Source organism: Gouania willdenowi, chromosome 13, assembly GCF_900634775.1.
Source record: "Gouania willdenowi chromosome 13, fGouWil2.1, whole genome shotgun sequence".
NCBI classification, from domain to species: Eukaryota; Metazoa; Chordata; class Actinopteri; order Blenniiformes; family Gobiesocidae; genus Gouania; species Gouania willdenowi.
The window spans coordinates 14,354,833-14,379,880 of record NC_041056.1 but is presented as its reverse complement, the minus strand read 5'-3'; the positions used below and the strand labels follow the sequence as shown (position 1 = coordinate 14,379,880).

General features: G+C 38.0%; 1 protein-coding gene across 1 annotated transcript in view; it reads right to left on the bottom strand.

Annotated features, from left to right (window-relative positions):
• Positions 1–23,827, bottom strand: part of schip1 (schwannomin interacting protein 1) — a 255,728-nt gene extending 231,901 nt beyond the window's left edge. The window contains exons 1-5 of the mRNA XM_028464367.1: positions 23,703–23,827; positions 23,448–23,541; positions 14,664–14,731; positions 14,309–14,395; positions 11,920–12,058 (exon numbers count right to left, since the gene is read on the bottom strand). Coding sequence (XP_028320168.1) covers positions 11,920–12,058; positions 14,309–14,395; positions 14,664–14,731; positions 23,448–23,541; positions 23,703–23,725 — 411 coding nt within the window. The 5' untranslated portion in view covers positions 23,726–23,827. The remainder of the gene's footprint in view (positions 1–11,919; positions 12,059–14,308; positions 14,396–14,663; positions 14,732–23,447; positions 23,542–23,702) is intronic.
• Positions 23,828–25,048: the final 1,221 nt, after the last annotated feature.

The window sequence follows — 25,048 nt, the reverse complement described above, 5'->3', positions numbered from 1 at the left end:
TGTCTCACTGAGCCCAAAATCTACTGATTCTAACAACAGCAATGGGAACTAAAATATTTGCATTTCCTGAAGAAAATACAAGCGAGGATGCAGGTGCTGACCAGCATCATTGAATATTGCATTAGCATTAACCTAGCATTAGCTAGCATTAGTATTAACCTAGCATTAGCACTCGCTTGCCTTAACAAATATTAGCATTAGCCGAACATTAGCCTAGCACACCTTGGAGGAGGACTGAGATAATGCAGAATTTTAAATCAGATTGTAGAAGAGCTGAGCATAAATGGAGAAGAACAAAACTCCAAATTAATCTAGAACTGTACAAAACAAGTCTGCGTATTTTGTACAGCAGACTTCCATTCATCATTGAAACATATTTCAATGTTGGCTTGTTCAAGGTGAGGCAGCAGTACTTTTCTGAAATTGTTTCTAAAAACGTCAACAACTCACACATTGTTTTCTGTAATTGAAAAGCTCAATTGTAAAGTCAATTGTCACTGATTTGTGTCATAATTGTTCATTCCAGTCAGGCACCATACGCAGGTGGAAAGAGTACATGTACTGTTACATTGCTTAAATTGTATTTAATTACAAGTAAAAGTACTGGTGTTAGAAAAATACTTAAGTAAAAATACAAAGTACGCTTCTCAGTATTGATGACTTTTTAACCGATGGATGTTTTATTGCATCGTCAATAGCAGACAGTCGATTCAAATCACCTGTATGAAATATCAACAATTGAGCTAATCTTTGATTGTTTAGCATAGAATAAAAGAGTGGTAAATTTGGTTAAACTTTGCAGATGTATTGCTGTATTTATTCACAAGTGTAAACCAATTTTGAATGGTCATTGCAAAAAATCTATTTCTGTATACATTATAATTTATTCTATAATCTGTAAAAAGATTATAGACTGATGTATCGGTATCTAAATATTTGAACACCCTTTTATCAGTATCAGCCTAAAAAAAATCCAGTATCAGTCTGGTCCTAGAAAAAATTAAGTGAACAAAATATACTTGTATACAAAGAGCTAACAAATAAAAACAATCCATATTATGTTCTGTTAAAAAAAAAAAAAAAAAAAAAAAAAAATCATATCAGGCAACATATAAGGCAATACTGATTAAAATCTATCAATATCAGGCCAATGATATTGATCAACTGATACATCAGTCTCGTGCTGTGGTCTGAACCCTTTATTATCAAAGGAGCCATTTTGCCCCATCTCACCTGCATTAAAGTCCTTCTGGAGCCAAAAAAATACCTTCTCAATCATGACTTTTGAATAATTAAGCTCGCCCATCTTTGGGAGGATTTTGAAGTTTTCTAATAACAAGAAGTTCCACCCAAAAACTTTAGTTAAAGGAACGCTGGCGTTACTGGCTCACCCATTTCATCCATTTATTATCCTTCTATTTCATTTTTAGCTTCCAAGTTAGATTTTGAACCAATAGCTCGATTGGTTTTGAGCATCTTGCCAGAACATAAAAGACAGATGCTGCTTCTGGAGATGAGAACTATTACCGAGAGCACATGGCTGTGCAATAGACCAGATACTGAGTGAAGCTTACATGACTTTAAGCAGATGCAGACAGTTCAGGGTTCTCACCAGGAATTTTTCACAAAATAGGAAGCGTGGCGTGGGAGCGAGTGCCACCGGTGCAGAAAATTTTGAAATTTATAACTATGAGGGCAAAAATTAAAGAAGTAAAGTTAAAGCTGTTTTCTTTGTCACTGCCTTACTTTTAGGGGTGTGCCATCTAAGGGACCTCACAATTCAATTTCAATTCAGGGTGCTACGATTCGATTTATCAACCATTATTACGATATTAATGATGATCACAATTTTTTATGCATCTTTTTGTCACTTTGTGGCCATTTCATACTTTTAAACAAGGTATACTGTATGTGTCGGTATCCATTCATTCAAGTAACCAAACAAATGTATCACTATTGTTTTTATTTATATCAAGTCCAACAGTAACCATATTACAAAAAAAATTAATATATATATAAAAATAACTAAAACATTAGCTTGTTCAGCTATTTCAATCTGATCTAACGCAAAAGCTTAATTAGTAAAAATAAAGACTTCCAAACAAAACTAAAGTGAGCAGCATAAATCCCACAAGTAACTAAACATTTTGCCGTGCACAATCAAAGCAGCTTTAAAAACGTATAAAACCTATAATATCATCTCTCATGACACTTGTGGAATTTGGGTTTTTAAATAAAAGTTGGATGGACAAGAGAACACAATGAATGATTAATGCCAGGGATTGTAAGTGCTGAGACAAATGTGCAGCTACTCCTCGTTGCAGTCTTCACTTGCAAATGATTGTGTAAGAAAAGGAGATGGTGTTCAACATGCTTCCATTCAGTGTGCTCTGCTGTGCAGTGACACAGCGCTTTGTGTTTCAAGACGGGTAGAGTCAGGTGGGTGGTCGACATCGCCACTGACTCCTTGCACCAACTGTCGTGATCCAGTCCTCGTGTCGGGGCACTGAGGACAGTCCATGTCTGCGGTGAGGGGGCTCAGCGTGGTAACCATGTCCACACTGCTGGTAAGCGGCAAGTTTGGCGTGGTGCCTTCGCCACCGGGCCCTTCCAGGCCACGGTTCGTTTGAGCCTCAGCGCACAGCGGCACTCCATGAGCCTAAATACGTGGACGGTTACATAAGCAGAGGATGCACACAGGTAGCATTGGGGGCAGCTACAGGGCTGCAGGGGTCCTTAGGTAAAAATTAAATTAAACTGGGCTTTAAGCCTTTATTCGTCATGTATATATGTTGTTACATATATATTGAAATTTGTCCTCTGCAATTTAACCCATCCCTGGGGAGCAGTCCGAGCCAATCTCCTGTATTAAATAGACAGTGCGGCTGATGAATGTGTTTCTCGGTTATGCAGATTAAAAAGAGAGTTAAAACAACCTGGGAGTCCTTTTTGCGTCCAAGGCTGCAACAATTATGACGACGGTGCCAATTAGAAAAGGAAAAAAAACAACAAAAAATCCCCCCTACGTTGCTGAAAACAGAACGTAAGAGGCGCCATTGCTCAGTAGAGGAGCAAAATTATAACGTCGGGGGCCCCTACGCTCAACAGCGCTGGCAAGAGCCCTGCAATTCTCACCTTTCCCACAAAATGTCCACAATATGTTGATTGACAGGTTGGAGTGCTGCAGGGAGTCCTTTGTAAACACAGACATCTTGGGTACGCTTGTTACCATGGTGAAAGTAAATGATTGTGAGAACACAACTAGCCAATGTTTCAACTGCTAAGATGAAACTTTACCAATTATTCTTACCCACAAACATGCATGCTATCCTCACACATGCCTATACAGAAACTATGCAGTTAATGTGAATGCTTATGCAAACATCTGTGTGTTCAGAGAGGCTTTAAAGATTACACAGCCTTTAATGGACAAAGGCAACACTTCAAAGCGTTTGGCTGTCAGATCAGAAGATTTCTGAACAAACTAAAGCCACCCTCAAATACCAGATACTTCCCCCCACGGACATGTTCACGAGAACTGCCTGTGAGAAAAGCCTGGCATTAGGACCATCGCAATTTTCAATTTTTTTACTGTCTTTCATTGTGCAGTGCAGTGAAGTGCTGAAACGAAAGGGCAAAAGCCTCCCACCTCATCTTTGCCACAGATCAGAAAGGCCTGAAAAAGGGTGAAAAAAGTTCAAAGGCACCTGTGGGAATACACACTCACAGGAAATCTCCAAAGCCTTGACTGGTTCCCTCAACATACTTATCCAAAGTGAAATCACAACACACACAAAATATATACAAAACAAGAGCATTCGGAGAGCACAAATCTCCGCCAAGCGCCAAATATCCTCTTTCCCAGAAATTGGCCATTATCTGGATCAGTGATCCTGATAGCATGATCATTCACACTTTAAATTCTATCCCCATTAATACAAATATAAAGGTAGTTGGTCCAAATCTATTTTTTGGAAAAATGCTGTGATGTAATTGAGGAACCAACCTGACATAGGTTATTCGAACTGAAATATGATTTTTTTTTACATTTGTCCAATGATAATATTTCAAACTGATCCAGAATCAGTATACTGTTCCAGATCCCCTCCAATTTTATGGAATTGTCCATGGCGTAATTGGTAAAAATGTTAAAATCCATTTAGTACTTTTGAGATACTGCTACTAACAGACAAACAAACAAACCCCTGTGAAAATATGACCTCTTGGCAGAGGTAAATATTGCTTTATAGAAGTAAGCATAACCTCCTCCAGATTTCAAAATAAGATATTAATCATGGAGGGATTGATTGAGAATTGATCAAGCCTAAAAAGATGTTGAGGTAACCAAGTATTAAGTTCTGGGTGAAGATGACTTCACAAATCTACAAAATTGTAGTAAACTATTTGAAGGGTTGGAATTGATATGATGCATAGTTTTTGGAAAGAGATCCAGATATTTTGTGGCCAACTGCCCATAAATCATGTAATAAAAATGTGTTCTTATGGCGAAAACCTCTGGATATCTTCCTGGAAGCATAATGAGAATGCTTAAAATCTTATGATGTTAACTAATGATAATATCTAGCTCATGTTTCTGTTCTTTCATCCTCTCCACTGCTGTTGTATACTCCCTTTTACACACTTCAGATGTCATGCAATCCTCAAGCCTCCCCTACTCAAAGAGTAGCTCTTTGCATTTCTCCTTCATCACTTTTTCACCACCAAGAGTATCGTAAACACAGTAGGAATGCTGTCAGAGAGAAATTATAATGCTTTTGATCTGCTTAATGGGCAGTAATGGTAGATGGTTGATGTACAGAGGAGGAGGGAGTAGTTGGTGAACTGAGTGATGAAGAGCGGTGATAGAGGGGGGAGGAGGAGGACTGTTGCAGAGGTTTCCCTCCGTGTGGTTCGGAGAAAGGATCAATCCTCAGCTTTTTCCTCCCATCTTTCTACTACTACTGACACGGCTACTCTCTCCTCCAGAGATCTCATTATGGCGAACTTATTCGCCATGATGCCTGAGCCTCCATGCGTGTGCGATAGACTAAAGAGGGGGACAAAACCAAAGTGAACGGGAGAAAGAACAAGTGGGTGTGGGAAAACTGAATGAAAATGAAAGAGGAAGAAAGAATTAGAGGGAGTAAACTGGAGGCTGCAGGACAGCAAAGAGATTAAAGGACATAACCGGAGGGAAGGTTTGTGAATATCCAGAATGTGTTCAAAAAGAGCAGTACAACATATAGCCTTCAGAAGTAGATTGATTTTCCTGCTACAGATGGTTGGAAGATGCTTCTAACCATTTTCTCTTGTGTGCTCCTAAAGGACTATTGTGTGTATAAAAAAAAAAAAACCAAAACCCTGCTTATCTGTTATTTGTGTGTGCATGCGTGCTGCTTTATGCTTTGTTAAGTTCATGTATAGCTGAATGACATGAACTTAGGGTCAAGGTTTGGTCTGAGCTATAGTATCCAATCAAATCCCCACACACAAGCTGTAAACCTCAAATCCAAGTTCTTTGCAGAAATATCCAAACATGTGATTTAAGAGCCTGAACTCACGATAACAACCGTGAATAAGCATAGTTAGGAAAGGCCACCTTTTCTAAACTTATTTAATATATTTCCCTGCATCTATTATGTCTTCATTATTTGGTGGGTCTTCTCCATTTACATCACAACTTGATTTTCTTCGAGGGGGAATAAGGTTGTATATTGGTATGCTGAAATGTGTATGTTAATATTGGTGTAAGTGATAAGTGGCACTTATTTCAAAGAGAATAAAGGGGTGTTAGAAATATTGATGTATAAAAGTCCTTTTCTGCACGCTCATTTATAGCCAACAAACAGTTATTATCTTCATAATCCACCATTCAATCACCTATGTCTTTAAATATGTGTAGCCATCCATCGCTTTCTCTCTCCATCTCCTGAAGCCAGTAGTTCTCTCCATACTCACTTTCCCCTCTCCATCATCAGTTATGATAATTCTCCAAGTTACCTGCTTTCACAAAATCAATCGCCATTTTAAAACAAGATTTTCCAGCGTATGTTTGTGCACACATCAGTGTCTGAGTTCTGTGCAGCTACATTTAAAAAATAATAAAGATTCTTGTGTAGAACAAGACCATTCTAAGTCTCAAATTATTATAATTGTGCTCATTCGGCAAGGGGTGCAGTTAACTGTACTCAAACACACCAGTACGTTATTGGTCACTTACAGTATGTTGCCATGCCAGTTAATTAGCAGCAGTTGCTAGATTTATTCAATCATCGGTGCAGATAATCAAAGGTGATTAAAATGAAAGGTACAATAACTGACATACATCCATTAAAAGTACATGCAAGACAAAATAAGTGGTAAAGGCACCGTTAAATAATAAAGATTGTCAAAAATAAATCCAATTTAAAAATACAAAATTAAAAGAAAATGAACAAAAAACAAAAAGATGTTTAGAAGCGATAGAATGTAATATGTGTGCAAAAGAAGGGTAATTTATAATGTAATTTGAGTGAGGGCACAGTATAATATATATAATTAATAAATATGGAATGATAAAGCAGATGCTCTGTCACTTTGTTTTTAAAAAGAGAAATGCATTTTTCTAAAGCAAGGCATCGTGACTAGAGAGGTAGATCATGAAGTGAAACAAATCAGTAAAGAGGAAGAAAAATGGAAAAAGATATGGCACCAAAGTCATAAAGTGACAAAGTTAGTCTCGGAAAAGATGGAACAAATCGGATTAGCAGAGTAACACAAGCTTTGCTGCAGGAAAAAACCTTAAAGTTGAAGAAAAAAAATACCAAATGAAGCAAATTTGAAGATATCATTAAGGATATCAAGTTTAATACAACCAAATAATTTCATGAAATTTGTTATTTGCAAAAGCAATATTCTCATTGCTGACTGATACACGGGTAAGATGTGGTCTTTTTGAAAAAGAAAAAAAAAAAATGGCTGAGCAAGGGCCCACCTGTCCAGTAAATAACCTCCAGTAATAATGACATGGTTATTAAATGATTTGACTTTGGAAGGTGGTACATTTATTCTAAATGACACACAAACCGACACCAATATGGAATTTGTAAGCCTCCGCCTATAGATAACGAATGGATGGAAAATGACTGGAAAAATATGTTTGTGCATGCAAAACGAAGTGAGTGGAGGAAGCAAGGGATGACAGAGTGAAGGTGGGAAAATGGGATTAGTATAGGGGAAGGTATAGTATACAGTAGGTGGATGCATAGATGAAGTTGTCACTGCATGGCTACTGCGTAAGAATGTTTGCGGTGAACGATGAGCGAAGGATCTCCCAAACAGGTTGCAGAAATGCTTACACAAACACTTTCTCTTCGCCTGGGCCCCCAGAAAAGAGATGGGAAAATAGAGCAAACATGTCACAGAGAGAGAAAAAAAATCAATGTCCACAAACAGTGCCATCAATAGACACACAAACTTAATCTAACCTAAGTATAGACGATTCAACGTGTTTTATCTATCTTTCAGTCATCACTGTCTTCTTCCCCCCACTCATTTCTCTCATCTCATGACAGTCCTGGTCGTCTTTTTTTTTTTATTTCAATCCATCACACTATTTCATTAGCGATCAAGCAGACCAGCAGCACAATTGGTTTCTTTCAGATGATAGGCACTGGGGCATTTCACTATTGTCTGAATTCCAACATCTTATCTTTGATCACAGGTTTGAACTGTAGAAAAACTCTCCAGAAACTCCCTTGGGTCCATGCTCGGTTTAGATTTACGGACACGCACCCAAGCATTAAAGTCTTCACATATGGATATGCAAATGCTTTTTTTTTTTTCCACGATACACATTTGATCCAGACTACACAAGACAATTCAGTGCTAACACAAAGAAAATCGTGTCAGCTGTTTGACAAAAATCTGCATTTAAGCTCATAAAAAGCCATCTGACTGACATAGACCTGCTATTTATTACAGCTTGCAGAAGTTATCACTGCGTCAGACTCTCCTCCCTCAACTGTATCCACAAACTCATCTGTATTCAAAGATGCAATGAAAGTCTTTGAATGCTAGCGTTCCTTTTTCTATCTGTGAGATTAGATGTAGGATTAGATGAGTGGATATGGTCTCATTTTAATCTCTGGTTGTTGATAATTGATAAGTTGTCACCGCATTTTACAAGACAAAATTCTCATCTCTTCTACAGCAGTGTGCGGCAGGAGCAAATTTCCTTGGGGCGTCTTTCTGCTCCCATGTAGAAATAACCAAATGATTCATTCATCCACCCTCTGTATCCACTTATCATGGATGGAGTCACAGGAGATTCTGAGACAAGGTAGATACAGTACCTACCAGTTCTAATCCAACCTGTGGGGTGAGGTAGGGTGGGATGTTGAGCAAGTCCCTTAACCGTCAGTGCTCGTGTGGTACGTCTCTTTGGATAAAAGCGTCTGCTAAATGAAATTGGAATAACTATATGTTCAGGCGAAATATGCAACTATACACAGAGGTTGCATCTGATTGCAATGACTGTGGCCAATAGAGCTTGAACTCACAATCTCAACACATTAAACCAATTTTAGTACTTTGGTTATTATTGATGCTAATTGCATATTTGCTAGTAACTTATCCAAATATATGGTTACTTTTACCTCACAGTGCTATATATATATAAACATTTTAATGTAGCTACATTATATGTAGTTTATACTGGCCCATTTCTACATTAATGATTTTGAAAAAAAACTTGTCAATGTTATTAAGCAAATGACATGATATTTCTTTGAGCCAGCATTAATAGCCGTGGATAGCAATCACCTTTTACCATGCTGGTCAGCACACCAATGGCCACAATGTAGTAAAGCTTAAAGCTTGAGACTATCATTTATTATTATCAGATTCATCAGATTTGTGTTGATCACCACTGTATACACTCTTATAGACATTTTCGGAAAGGCTTTGCACATTACATTGTGGGATGGGGAGCAATTTTTTGACCTTTTACACCTTTTTTTTTGAGGAAGTGATCTTCAATTTATTAATCTATGAGGCCTACACTATGTCTTTATTTGATTTAAAAAAAAAAAAAAAAAAAAAAAAAAAAAAAGAGATCATCTCCAGCAGTTATAAAACTTAGTGTACTCCTTACACATTTTCAAACAAACCTTTGATATCTTTGGAGAGTAAAACATGAAAATCTTACATGTCCAAGCTTCTCGTTTAACTTTGAACACATGTAACAATACACCAGATGTTTGTTTTGTCTGTTTATAAATCCCTATAATTTCAAAGAGCTAAGATATCGTGGCTTTTAAATACCTTTTTTTGGACACTCAATCAACACCAAAATGAATTGTCTTATAGAGTCACCTTTAGAGTAGGTGCTCCAGGCTGGTCAATAGGAAAATGTAAATAGCGTGTCCAGATTAGTCAAACCCATCGATTCCCTCTCGTCAGGCCATGCAGAGCAAAATATCTGTCCATCAATATCACATTTTGTATATTTTCCCAGCATGCATGAGGTCATGAATTTTAGAAATGCAGGCAGCTGTAATATGACCTGATATTTGGCTGGAAATGTGTGAACACAAGCGTCCATGAGGTAAGAGTAACAACACTGTGTGCTGCAGTGTCTTTTCTAAGAGTGGGTTCAATATCAGAGTCCCATGAAATATGCATGAAGTATGTTTGAGCTTTCCCTTCCCCTACAGGCCACAACCAAGGTCCTTCCAGCTCCTATGAGCTAACATGAACCACCGCCTCACAATGATAAATGCCCGTCCTTCACAGAACACAACAGCAACAGGACAGTGATGAAGTCTGAATGAGGACAGTTGAAAACAGAAAAACAGCAGCAAAGAGACAAAGACAACTTTGGAGGTCGTGGGCTGACATTTAGCCAGTGGAGCTTTGTAAGGGTAAATGTGCTACCTCCTCCCTGCCCCACCTCTATATATCAGTCCATTTACAGCTTTTTATGGTCACTTTTTACTGGAACCAGACTGAGAAAACGCTACGTCCGCTTTTCTTATCGTGTGCATCATGACAAAATGAGTGATCAGAATGATTCAGTGCAAGCAAGAACAATTTAATGTTAATGTCATTGTTCCACCTGGTCTAATGTGATGGAGCTCAATTTTGTGGCAGCATGAAGCAAGAAAAATCCACAATTTAGCCACGTCACTGTTTAAGCCGCAGGGTTCAAAGTGTGAGAAAAAAGTAGCGGCTTACAATCCATAAATTATGGTACATTTTCAATTACTAAAGTTCAAATTCAATTAATTACAATTACCAAGCCTTTGATAAATATTAACCTTCCTCTTGTGTTAGCATCTCTTATGATAACGTGTCAGTTTGACCCACGTCTTAAATCAGCTGTAAAATACACAAAAAATTTTTTATCTGTCATCCAATTTGTTTTTCACCTCTTGGTTACCTTGTTAAGCTTCCTAATCCATGAAAATATAAGTATTAATGTTTTTTAATACCCCTTGATTGAAATGTTTTTTTGAAATGCAAAAATGATCTTGAAGATAAGTGACAGGAAGTGGAAAAACTACCCGTCTCGATATGAAATATATTTTAATAATTGCTAACTACTTATGTGTAAGCCATAGAACTGTAAATGTAAATTGCATTTTTTTGTAGAATTTTCATGTCAATTGCACTTATATAGTCAATTGTCTGAATTATATTACAATTAAATTATGATTACAACAGCAACAGATTTTTTCAATCACAATTACGTAATTGTAATGAATTATCACACAATAAATTAAAGAACTTCTAACTTGTAAAACCAAGTGGGCCATCAAACGTGGGTCCATTTCCTGTCAGGAAACACTGCTACCCAATACGTTTTGTTTCATTTCAAGATCGCAGTGACTTTCTAATTAGCAAGACATTTTACAACTACGTAACAGACAGCAAACTCTTTCATGCAGAACAAACACGCCAAAAAACAAAGCACACATACACATTAATAGTCTCGTCAGGACACCCTGGCCCATCTGTTTGCTCTGGGATTCTAATTTTCTTCAGACAATCCTTCAAAAAGAGTGGGGAAAAGGCAACTCGCATACACCCAAGAGCCAAGAGTGTAGAGATATGACATCATTCGCCAATGCACAATCTCCTAGAAATTGAGTCGGGAGGCATTTATGGGCAACGCATGTGCCTGAGCTTAATTGCTATCTCGCTAGAGCCGCGAGAAGCACGGAAAACATCTCGTCAATGTCGAACACAAATAATAATTTTAGATATGTTGAGGTATATTTATATGCATCCCTGCCTTCATCTAAAGCACATTGAGTTGCCTCGTGTGTGAAATGTGCTATACAAATACATCTGCCTTGCTTTTACCTCCTTTTCTCCTGCTTAGCGTTTCCTTCCTTACATTTTTTGTTCTTTTTTTTTTCCACTTTGTATTCCAGCTGCTCAATTGTTGTTGTTGTTGCCTTTTGTTTTGCTGCCATGCCCCGTAAGCATTGTTTAAGTTTCTCCCACACTATCCTCAGGGGAATGAAGGGGTGAGGAGTGTGCTGTGGCGGTTTTAAGAAGTGGGAGGACAAGGGCAGAGGCACTTCATTAATCAATCAACTAGCTTTGAAAATTTACCTAATTAACTGCTAATTACAGATCCGGGCACGATGCCAGCTGGCAATTCATCCACATCCACTAATACGACCCCCCCAGGTCTCACAGATGACAATGGAGGTAAACACCCCTCCCCTGTTGCCTCTTTTTCCTCTTCCTTATTAGTCTATCCATCCATGCAGCCACTCACCCGTTCATTTTTTATTCTCTGCAGCTACAACAGATCACAGCAGATAACTCACCAGAGACAGCTGATAAAATATTTGCATCTCACTACTTGGCGTATGTTCAAGTCGTACCATATGCTCATCTGTTTAAATTCCCTTTTCTCATTCTTACCGTAACGTCAGTGGTCATCACAGGATCCTGCAGGCTTTCGGAAGAAAGTTTCTTGCCCCGACGACGGCTCATCTGCTTCTTATCTTGTGCCTGCCAGGTCTCCCGACGGGACACCCTGGCACGCCATGCCCGCTGGATTCTGGATTAAGAAAAGGCAAGTAAATGTGGATTTCTGTAGCATCTATAGAGAAACACTGTTTGCAGTAACCATGAATAAAAGTGATCCTGAATACAAACAATATTCTTTGTTTTTTTTACCTTTCACAGCTTACACATGTTGGACAAACTCATGATTATACCCACAAATTAATGGTGTGTTGGGTAAATGTTGTCCTGGTTACAGCAGTAATATATTTGCAATGTTTTCTAACAGCTTGTCTGGGGATAATGGAGGAATTATACTTTCTTAGTAGTACAATCATTTTAGTTACATTAATAAACTAAATGAAATAAAAAAAAGCCCATGACTCTCCATTACCCTTAATTAAATTAAACTTTATTTACTGTATATAGCACTAATTACAACAATAGTCATCTTGTAGCACTCGTCACAAAATACAAAATTGTTAAAAAAAAAAACAGGTTGTTTCTGCTTCTTTATTGTATTATCTTAAATATAAGTTACTAAAATAAACATTAGCTAATGTGTATTTTTGAGTTACTGTTAAAGGCTATCACTTTAAAGAGTAACTAAACCCTGTAGTTGTGGCTGATGTGCTGAAAATTCCAAAATGCCGTGATTATGGGTGGGGCTCCTGAAGCAGTTAAGACACACCCAATTTATACTATAACTATATATACAGTATATAACCAATATAAAATCTCCTTGAGCAAGGCACCGAACCCCAACACTGCTCTGGTGTGCTCCTTTCAAAGTAAAAGCAGCCCTACTCTATCATCTCTCCATTAATGCATGTGTGTGAGAAGCATGTCTCTAAAATAACACAGTGTAAACCTGAATTAATAAAGCCATTCAAATTCACAATTCTCTCAATCCAACCTACTCGCCACAGATTGCAGAGTCCACAGGTGCTTGTTTCTATATGGGGGCGGGGCCAAGGGCGTTTGTTCATGACGTAAGAAGCCACCAAAATGTCATAACGACCAACCTCAGCCAATAGAAAAATGCTCTTGTAATAGTTGGGTTTTAACCCATTGAGGGCAGACCCTTTTACATGAAAATACGCCAAATTGAAATACTAAAATGTCAAATCAATCAAAAACACTACTTCATACCCAAATACATTTATCTTCAGGAGAAAAAAAGTGTTTTTTGGGGTTTAGTTGCTTTTTAAAAAGAAGTAAAATCTTTTGAAAGGACATGTTTTTGATGCCCACTGGTGGCTACATAGTCTATAGTCCTCCACCAAACAGCTGAACAAAAATAAGCCAATTGGAAACTCATGCGTTTATATATTTATCTTAAATACCCACTCTGCACCAACTGTACAACAGGGAACATCACATACCGGTGGCTTTTTTTTTTCTAAAGCTACTCCCTAAAATGACTCAGTGCACTTGCTCCTAAAATTGGCGTTTAAAAAAAGAAAAAAAAAAAAAAAAAAAAATGTGATACAGATCTAATAACATAATGCACATAGGTACACTGCTTGTTCCTTCTATTTGTGTATGTTTAAATTTGTTCGTTGGAATACTGCTTATCTACCTTATCTCAATTCTAACCCAAACACTCAACCCCTTCACTCGTATTCATCCCTTTATTTACCCCAACACCGAGATTCCAGGATGGGGTAAAGGATCAATTACCCATGAAGAAACCCATTCACCTTCAGTGGAGCAGAGAGGAAGCTGAGCTACATAGAGCAAATTGAACTAAGCCATAACTCCTGACTCCAAAAGCAAAACCTTTCCCCTTCCCTTCGTCCATCCCTATTTTCTCCACTTTTATATCCTATTGCTATTCCTATTGCTCCTCCGCTGTCTTCCTTCAAAGTTTATCCAAACACAATTTTCTATCAGCTTCACCTTTCCGCACCACAATCGTGTTAACCTTACACAGAAACAGCTTTTTCTCTCCTCCAGAGTCGACTTTCAAAGAAGAGAAAGCCTAAGGCCAGAGCTGTTCTTCCCTGTTGCACCAATTCGAAAGGGAAAAAAAAAAAAAAAAAAAAAACGCAATACCATGTTTGGCTAAAATGATTTAAAAAGGAAGTTTGCGAGGGTTCACACACTCAAAAGTGCACAATGACCTTCGAGTTCAAAACTTAATTTAGAAACTGAATTAGAACTATATATATATATACACATGAATCGAACTAGTCCACTTAACAAACATAGTGGGCTTTTACATTCAGAGATGTCACTTTGTAAAGCAAAAAAATAGCAGATAGATTGTGAAAAACACTATTAACATACAACTTATACTCACACAATAGCTTTGATCACACGACGTTGCTGTTGATCGTCACGGTGACTGCTATTGTCATCCACCTGCTCGCTTTTGCGAGGAAAACTTCTGTGACAAAAAAAAAAAAATATTGAATACAGTAAAAAGGTTAAGGCAGGTCGTTACAGAAGTTTGCATTTTATCTCCAACGGATCAATTTTCAGAGTAATTTGAGTTTTTAGAGGAACACATATTTGTTTTTATGTCATTAAGGTCAGTGAAACTACTGTAGAAAGTCTGAGTTTCAGATTGAAAAATAATTACAGTATTTTACAGCATTGAGACATTTTATTGCCATTATATTCCTTTTGGTGTTTTCCTAAAATATATTTCTTACTTCTCCACTTTGTGAACTGCTGGTGCTCCACGGTGGTTACAATAGCGATGACACCTCTTCCCTTCCTCCTGTAAGTAGCCAACATCAATGTGTCAAACATCTTTTTAATCCTCTTTGTAGACGATAAATACATATCTGCACGACTAATGCATACTTACCCTTCTGAGACAACTTAACGTTTCACTTTGTTCAAATAGATTTAACAGGGTGTTACAAGTCGATTAACCCTGAAGAGGCCACATATCTTGGCATCTCAAAAGTTACGCGCCTCAGTTTGATAGCTGTCATCACTGGCAGTTCCAGCTGCATCAGGCAGCTGTTCGCAACTAAAGAGTTCTGATGAAGCCATTCTATCTTTTCTTCTTGGCACCAAATCACAGACAGACAAAGCAGATTGTGATAGTTGGAGAGCATTAAAACAGCAGTTAGGGGCTAAAGAGACAAATGTTTCACTCAGGAATCAAAACAGAGTGCAAGGCAGCGTGAAGACACACTAAAACCTTCAAGTGTGGAAAGGATACTAAATATTTGCCAGCTGTGTAGCTAAGCTAGCATACACTACATCCCGCTTTAGAAAAATACATTACCCCAAGGTTCACTTATTGGCAACAATAATTGTCCTCATGAAACGATTATTTTAATAAAATATGGATTTCAAAAACAATTTAAACAAGGTGTTTTGTTTGTCTTTTTTAATCTAAGATTAACCCTCGTGCCACTTTATATAGAGATGGTCCTGTTTGTGTGTTTTCGTGAACTCAAAGATATGGCAAACCAATGGTGGATGGTTATTTTAGGATTTACACTGGACGATCAAATTCGGCTGAAATTTAAAGGAATTAGAACAAAAATGGTGTCAAACTAATCACTATCCTCCCTGTCTGGCGAAGAAACTCAAGAAATCACGGATTGAGTAAAATTAGGTCCATGTAATAGTTTACAAGACTCTACATCCCGCAATGAAATCACAAAGATTTTTTGACAATGTCAATAAACCGAGTGTTTCAGAATAATTTTAGTCGAATTCTGAAACACTTACATTGCGAAACTTTACTGTGAAGATCAAAACAAACTTACAAGCAGCAATTTCCACCATTTACATCTTTTTATGAAGCAACTAATCTTTGATTTACTGATATAAGGCCTACACTCATACGCAGAAATTGTAAGGGCAGGGGGACCATTGCCCACCCAAGTCCCTAGTAGTCAAAAGTTTTCATTACAGTTTTCCCAAAGTCATTAGGAAAAAATGTGATTCTTAAAGGCACACTGTAACTTTTAGCAACTAGGGGCGCTAGACCTGTAACTTCCACGTCAAGCGTCCCTAGTGGCCACAAGCGCCGCAACACTGTCGCAAAAATCAACAGTCAGTCAATCGGGCCAGTCTCCCTTGTCTTTTGATTGTCTATGCAGACAGTAGTTGACCTGTAACTTTGGGATAAGGATCGGTCCGGCTGGGGTGCGAAGCGGGGTTGGGCTCGCACCGCGACTGGAGGTGCAGCCGCAGCCCCTCCACCGCATTGGTGGCGCCCCCCCCCCACTCCCTGGCCGCGCCGCCGTCATCGGCCCTCTTCGCCGAGACTCGGTGGCCTCCTCAGAAGCAGTTTTAAATGTTTTGCTTGCCTAGGCAATGACCAGGAGTTGATCAGGAGAAAAAAATATTAGCAAAAGCCTTAGCTTCATGAATATATCAGAGCCTGTGGTCACATGACTGCCGTAAAGTGAAACGTTCCCCAGGCATTTCTCAGGTCACATGACCTGGTGAAAGACGGTCCGTCTCCCCCAAACTTGGTCGGTATTTTAAGAGGGAAGCCCCGCTCGGAGCATTGATACCGTCGAGCGCTGTATATTGTCCTTAGGAATCATTTAAAATAACTCATATGGGTCAACTCTTTAAGTCAAAAAGTCCACAGTGTGCCTTTAATATAATGTACATAATACACCAAGTGTGATAAAAAGTATGTATTACTGTTAGTTTCATGTCACAGATGCTAATTCTACCTCAGGGAAGTTTTCAGTGAAATGGTTCAACACTTTTCAGACTTTAGGTTGGTTCTTCTTCTATTGCACAGTTCTTCTTCACAGTGTAAATGGTGAAGCGACACAATCCAGCAGTTCATGTATGGTACTGAACAAAAAAGTAAGCCGGCCTGATTTTGTCATGAGTTTACAACATTAAACGACGCAATTGAGTTAACATCATCAATTATGTAATCATTTTTGTATAAGTCAAACACATTTTGGTTGGCACAAATCTCAAGACGGTCTATATATTTGATAATGTTTTTTTCTTTTCCTCCCCCCCCCCCCACCACCAGCAATAATCTCAAACTCTGCCTATGCCTACACTATGTCTTTACCTGATAGAAAATTTGCATTTACTTATTAAAAGCAAACCCACATCCATTTTCCTCTCACATTCCAAAGAAATGCATGACAGGTTGACAAGATTCCTAACTGAATGGATTGGTGACCTGCCTAAGGTTATAACCTGCCTTGTAAAAGCTGTAGAAGGGTCCCAGTGACCATAAATTCAATGACATAGTATCCAAGATGGATGGATGCATTGAAATATAAGGATATAAGGTTAAAGAGTAAAGAAACGTCATGTTGAGTTGTCTAGGACCATGAAACAGTCCAGTTTTTGTGCTTTTACTGCCACTCTCTAGTTTGTATTTACAACCAACTGTAATTCCATGGGTGTGCACACAAAATAAAATGCATTAAAGTAATATAAGGAATGCCAGGGGACCAATAATACTGCTGCTGATGACAGGAGGAAGGCATTATTTGTACCCTATAGAGCAATCCATTAAATCAATAGCTGAATGCATGATTGCATATAGAAACACAGTTATTAGTAGATATTTTCTGCTGGGCATGCAAACACGATGATTACATAATATCCTGTATCAATTAAAAAGAAATCAATAGACCCAAGTGCAAGGTTACAGCAGGAAATGAGGGCTATGTAGCAGAAAAATGGAAAGCGGATGGAAAAGACGGAAGAAAAGAGGAAAGAAAGCAACAGCACAGAGCAGAATGTCTGCTTCTGTACAATTAATAAGTTGGTAAAAACATATTTGAGTATTATTCCTCCATCACATATATTGAGGGCATACAGTAAATGCTGAATATATACATATGGTTCACAATGACAATCAAATAAGCTACCTCGCATGTCTGCATGACAACCACCATGTGCAATAACACACAAACATTAATCTGATATCAAAGGATGTGGATTGAGTCTGAAACATCTACATGAGGCTATCTGTATTTTTGTTGCTTGACTTGCTGATCAGCACAAGAAAAGATCTATGCAATCAGAAGAGCTGTAGCAGCAGGGACGCTCATTATTCGCATCATTGGAAATCTATTTACATGCATCATGTGTCAAAGGGAAGATATGGAAGTCAACGTTTACTCTTTTGCTTGAGTACATTGACTGAGAGCTAAAGGTTGTGTTACCATAGGCTTAATGCTTATTTAATTACATTCAGGGCATTTTTGTTTAAATTTCAGTGTGAAAAAGACAGTGACTATCCGTATGGTTGCCGTATCAATATACCGACATTTTATCCGTACGCAGCGCCCCTTTTTGGCCAGTTTAGGTCACATGACTAAGACTAAACCGAGTCCTAACCCTAAAAAATGTTGCAATATTGAGTTATAACCAAACCCAAATATGGACCAGTTTGATCTCAAGTGGGCTCCAGATTTTAGGTGGTGAAAAACAAACAATTTTAACACTATTGAGCCCTAGTATGCATGTAAAATATATAAAGCACCAACAATATCCAAGCAATAAGTGACAATTTTTATTTAGTTTGGGGACATTTTGTTTAAAAATTTGAGGATCAAGCAGGATTTTTGAAAAATAAGGAGTTCTTGTATAGCTTTGTTACAGCCCCCTCTAGGATGTTTTATCAAAAGGCTTGAGGGGGCGCATCATAAAATATGTCATAAGAGAAATAAAGGTTGTCAAAGTATTAATTTTATGTAAAGTTCTTGAAAACTAAAAACAGAATCAAAAATAACTCAATGAAACAGAAAAAGGATTAGAGATCCTGGCCAAACTGAATAAAAGAAGGGAGGGCACTAGGTCGTTGCAGCCAGCATCCACCTTTTTAGGCTCCAGTGCCCCCTTTCTATCTCTGAAGCCAAGTACCCCCTTTGGCAGACTACAACATTTTGCTTAGAAAACTATTTAATACAACTACAGAGCATAGTGATAGAATGAACGAGTGATAACATACATTTTAAAGAATCTCAATTCGTAAATAAGTGGAAAGAAACAGTATTTAGTGCAGTGGTCCCATCCTTTTTTGGATCGTGACCCCATTTTGACATCAAGAATTTCAGGTTGAAAAATAGTGATTTTGTGGCTCTTGATAAGATTTATTTCCATAGTTTTTATCATTTCCAGTCATCTCACGCCCGGGGTGGGACATTTCATTTGTTATTTGTCCTCTCTCTCTCAAGTACCCCCTGTAGTACTATTGCGTAGTCCCATTTCAGAAACACTTCTAAACTACAAAAAACTAAACATATACTAAGTAACACAAAAAAAGGACTACCAGTAATCTTCAGCTTAAATTAAAATAACAAACTTACAAAATGTTGAGTGGCGCGCAGAACGTCTGCTGCAGGCCAAATGTTGTGCCTCTCTTCTTCTGGTCCTCTCAGCCCTTTTATACAACTCCTCCTCCCTCTCAACCTGATTACTGATCAGAATCAGGTGCTTTAGGTGAGAGGGAGGTAATCTCAAATCATTTCAAAACCATTTGAGTTTAAAAGGTGCAAATATGGTGGAGATTCATTGGCTTTGTGAGAAATTCAACAAAACTTTACTTGAATAATTGTGAAGTCCTACTTCCCAATAAATCTATTGAAATGTTATGTTTTGGAAATTTTATTATTTTACATGGATGCAATAATTTATGTTTTAGAGTTAATTCAAAATACTCCCAATTTCGGGTTAATTCCAATAAATAATTCCCATGACATTTTTCTTTTTCCCAAAAAATGTTTAGAGCTTAAGTTATGTTAAGAAATTTACTGGAAATTCTCCCTCCTTTGCAACCTTAATGAAATATTTACAACTGAATGTATTTTTACAATGGGTGATTTTTTTTCTGTCCCTTATACTTTTTCCTGCAAGCCGAATTGGATGATTTAAAGGGCAGGATTTGGCCTCCGGGGATACAGTTTGCCATATGTGTTGTAGAGTGATTTTCTTATAATGCAGATACACAGACAAATTAGATCGATAATAAAGCCTTTATTGAATTCCGGCACTTCTTTTAGCTCAAAAAGCAGGTTATATTCCTTTGCTTACTACTCAAAATTAAGTGTGTGACCATATATACATTATATTTCTATCATACATTTTGCATATCAAAATTCTAATGTCGTTTTTTTTCAAAATCAAGCATACAAAAAACAATCATTAACAATAGATGTGAAAGTGTCTGAAGTGGAAAGTGATTGATATGCATGTATTATGTTATACCATCGTATCAAACCAATGCTTTTGGGATAATAAAACAAAAGTGAGAGTATATAAATTGGGGAGAAGGAGCTGAAGTCATTTGAAAGAGTGCGGTAGTGGTGGGCGTGAAGTGAGTGAAGATAAAGATGGTGTGAGAGTGAGAAAAGGATCACACGGTCTATCGAAAGGCAAAATGGAGCTCCTGGGAGAAGGCCTTCTGCTACATTTCACCAGTATATACAGTAGCTGGTCTAGTTAACATATGGTGTAAAGGGGAGTGAGAGGATACACACATATCCATCAGTAATGAGAATTCATCCTGTCATTCATACTCTCTGTGACTATAGCCCATCAAACACTAGTAAGGACGTGGGATTGATAGCAGCACCAAAAGTGGTAAAAGAGGTGTGTGTGTGTGTGTGTGTAAAATACATGCTCTGAGCATGATCATATATAAACTCACTCACACTGTTAATACATCTCTCTGTCAGCTGAGGGTTCACCTTCCTCCTTGTGCAATAGCAAAGTGAGCTAACGCTAACAGCACTCAGCTCAACACTGTCCAACTGGGGGTAGATATGATAATGCATTTCTGAAATATGACACCCTTGTCTGGCAGCACGCGATAGATATGAGCATCACTCTATAAAAGCGGAGATTTACACATGTGTTCCCCATGCTTTGTGTTGATAAAGACATAACCCAGAGTCTATATGTGCAAGGTTTCCTATCTGCTCTGTTTCCCTCTTTGACTTCGTTGATGAAACAAATAAAGGATTTGAATATTCCAGCTGCAGGATTTGTTTCAACCACTTCCCCCATATTAGTCTGTATATTTAACCCCATTAAGCATGACTCCTTTGGCATGCTGTTTAAATAAGCACTCTGTAAAATGGTTAACAACACAGGACAGGGGCCGTAAAACTCAGCTGTCCCATTGATTATGGGGGTAATAGCGGCATGGATGAATGTGTTTCTCAGGGGGTTCCTGCATAAGCAATGTATCCGCATCATTCACTCTAACAGGGCTCGTGTACCGATTTCTAACATTTTACATCCTTACTCGTATTTCTCTTTCCAATTATTGGAAGATTTACTTGGTGTCTTCATAAAAGCTTCCTCTGAGTGTGACTCACAAGTTGAGTTAAAAGTAGTTGGAATCAGGTCAAATGAAAAATCAGACCAAAAGCATTCTTTAATCAACGTGAGCACACTACAGTATATCTAGCAAGGATCAGTGTGTGCGTGTGTGTGCGTGTGTGTGTGTGTGTGTGCCATAAAGCTGTTGCACCATCATAATGTATTGCAATGTAAGTCAAACGCTGTGATGGAACAACACTTTCAGGTCTCACTAGGCACAATATCCCCCAGCTGCCGATAATGCACAACACTACATCACTGCCATTAAATATTCAGAGGCTCAATATGCAGGTGAACTTGTCCACTGACATTCACTCAAGCTTGCATTTTTATTTTGTTTTATATATATATATATATATATATATATATATATATATATACTGTATATTTTTTTTTTTTTGCGAAAAACCCAATGACACTAACTAAAAGTGATTTTTAATACTTAAATCTGAAGTTTTAAAGCATGTGAAACTCTGGCTTCAGATAGAAAGACACAAAGAAAATGAGCTGCTGCTTGCATTACAGGACACAATATCAGGTATTACTGCAACCTTTTGCTGCTGCTGTCATCATACAGTTATTTAACCTTTCTATTATCCTTGGGGTCAATTTGACCCCTCTCAATGTTTATCATTCAAAAACAAGACTTTTCATAACTTTTTCCTAATTTGATGTGTACAGTTGATCACGCATACAATTCTCATGATGACATTTTTTTTCAGTGTGCTGAACACATGCATGCATTGGTGTTCCCTCTGGGGTCAATTTGACCCCAAACTGTTTTAGCTGTGTAAAACAACAACCCTATTGGTTGTAGTCACATCATCACCACAACCAATTGGGTTTAAATACTCTTGTGGTCATTAATGTTGTCAGTAAATTTGAGAAGATTTGGATGAAAACTATTCAATATAAATTGAATCTAATCTAAAAGTTTGGCCTGATGGTGGCGCTAGACAAAGGGTCAAGGTTTCATTATCATCCATGCATCCATTTTCAGACCCACTTATTCCTGTTTGTCAGGGTCGCGGGGGTCTGCCGGTGCCAATCTCCGGCTCTCATTGGGCGCTGGGCGGGGGGGGGGTGTACATCCTGGACAGAGCACCAGTCCATCGCAGGGCAACACAGACAGACAGACAACCACTCACTCTCACTGTTTCATTATCGTGTGGTTATTTATGTATTCAACAAATAAACAATGTGCCCGACACAAAAACTTGGTCAACAATTTTCTGAAAATAATTTTCTGTAGGGAATTATACCTGGCACAGTGTTAGTAATATTAGAGGATTATAGGAGGGCTAAGTGGCCTCAAGCAAAATGAATTGTGTTATTATTGGGGGTGTTGAAAAAAAAAAAAAAACGATATAGCTCAATATTACATCGCACGATTCTCGGATCGATTCAAAATGCATCCCATATTGTTTTTTCAAAATTTAAAAAAAATTTGTTTTTTATTTATTTTTACTTTTCTTTAACCAGGAAGGTCTTTTCCACTGCAGGAGACATTGTAACTGCACAAAGAAGTGCACTGAAACCTGGGCATGTTAACCAGCTTGTGTTTTTTCAATAAAATCTTAAAAAGAAAGTATTAACTTTCTGCATTTATTTATTGTTCTAGGAATATACCTCAGTTAAATTGCACTAAAAGTTGGTTTAAAAGCCACTGGCAGATTATATGTTATTTTTTTTTAAATTTTAAGTTGTTGGCACATGGCATGTTAAAGCCAATGTTTTGAGTGTAAAATATGCCAATAAAATATATTTCATACATAATGTTCTCATGAAGGTGTACACATTTACAGATTAGTTGTTTCTTAAGGCATTTTTATTTAAATAAATTGCATATGCTAAGGCAATACACACCCTTAGATATTATCATTAAAGATTTAAAAAGGGAAGGTAAGAAACAGTTGGAATGAAGATGTTTTATTGTCTCCTCCTCTGAGATCACCAGGGAATATCTGCTTCAGCCTTGGTGGAGAACATTCAAAAAGAAAGAAAAAAAAAAAAAAAGCTCAAAGTGAGAATTACATCATAGCCAAAAAAATAAAAAACCACCCTCATCCTCCACAGAAACACAAATGTGATGGATGGACCCAGTCCTTTTTGACTGGGATGATGACATCATGATACAGGCTGACTCTTACCTGGTTAGTGATGCTCAGAGCGAGATGTTTCCTATCCCTAGACACTGGCAGACCCCCGCTGCGCACCCTCACCTCCTCTCCCTGGTTCCTGCTTCTGTAAGGAAATCACTCAAAGTTAACGCACCCACACACACACACACACACACAACATGTGTCTGTGGAGGGATGTGAATTAAAAACATCGTTCTCCATCAAAGCGATGCAAAGCTGAGCAGAAATGGAGCTTCCCACGGAGGATGAAGCTGTGCCACATACCTGTGCGCTCCGTTCCTCTGCATGTCGAGCTGTGTCACCTCAGCCACACTCGGATGAAGTGAAGCACTTGGAGTCAGAAGCAGCAGCAGCAGCAGCCGCGGAGACGCCAGACTTGGAGAATCCTGTCAGCCAATGGGAAGCTGCGCGTGTGCGTCCTTCCCTCGTGCCGGTGTCCACGACGATGAATAAACTGCGCTTCCTTCACAGTGTCGTCTGTTCAGCACAGCATCCATCCTGCTGCTCGTTTATTGTCTTTAACGTAGCATAATGTACAATTGGCACGTTATCAAAGCTTTTTTTTTTTTTTTTTTTTTTTTTGTAAAAAAATAAATAAAAAATAGGATTTCGAACCAAATATCTTTCTCAGTATCCGATTTGCATGTGGATTACATCTTTGCTGTTAAATCTATAAGTTAGAGTACCTGTGTCAAACTCATGGCCCGGGGGCCAAATCAGGCCATTTGGAGCATCCAATTTGGCCCGCAGAAAAAAATTAAAAATGGCAGAGAACACATGACTCAGAAAGGATTTTATTCACCAGGTACAGTTTAGAACAGTAGAAAGAATGTAACCTTGTAGTTACAGCAAAAAAACCAAAAAAAAAAAAACCAAAACACATCAACTCACCGCGGCTGCCGTTTTTGGAATCATTGTGTATAAATAAAACTCAACAATATTTCCAGGGGTTCAGTTTTACTGGTGCTTACATCACATGATGGCAGTCATTTTTAATGTTAATGTTAATAAAATTCTCAATTTTCCTCAAATTATTACATAATAATTCCCTTAACTAAATATAAATTGGTCACGAAATCTAAGAAATTTAAAGTGAAGAGCCTGTTGGGACTGACATACAGTATATCACTTGTTGAGTGGATGTTGTCCGTTTCTTACATATTTTGTCATTTATGTATACGTAGAAGTGGAAACTAGTGCAAAACAAAGTTGAAATGACTCCTTTTCCCACATTAAATCTGTGGTCCACTTGAGATCAAACTGCCCCGTATTTGGCCCCTGAATTAAAATGAGTTTTGAGACCCCTGGGTACAGATAAATATAGATCAAGTGTTGCTGAATTATTGTGTGCAACAGGAAAACTACTGATGCTATAAAGGCATCTTATTCCTGGCACTGCTACTTTCAAATTATGATTCCTGTGGGATACTATGACACCCTGAGCTTTTTGTAGACAGGATATAAATGTAATCAAAGTTTTGCTTGGGTTAAAATGGCTGCACAACTGTCTGTTTATCTGAAAAAAAAAAAAAAAAAAAAACCTTTTTTCCAAATTTCCAAAATAAACTCTCACTCAGTGTTGCTAAATATTGGTCAGAGCTGACACCCTC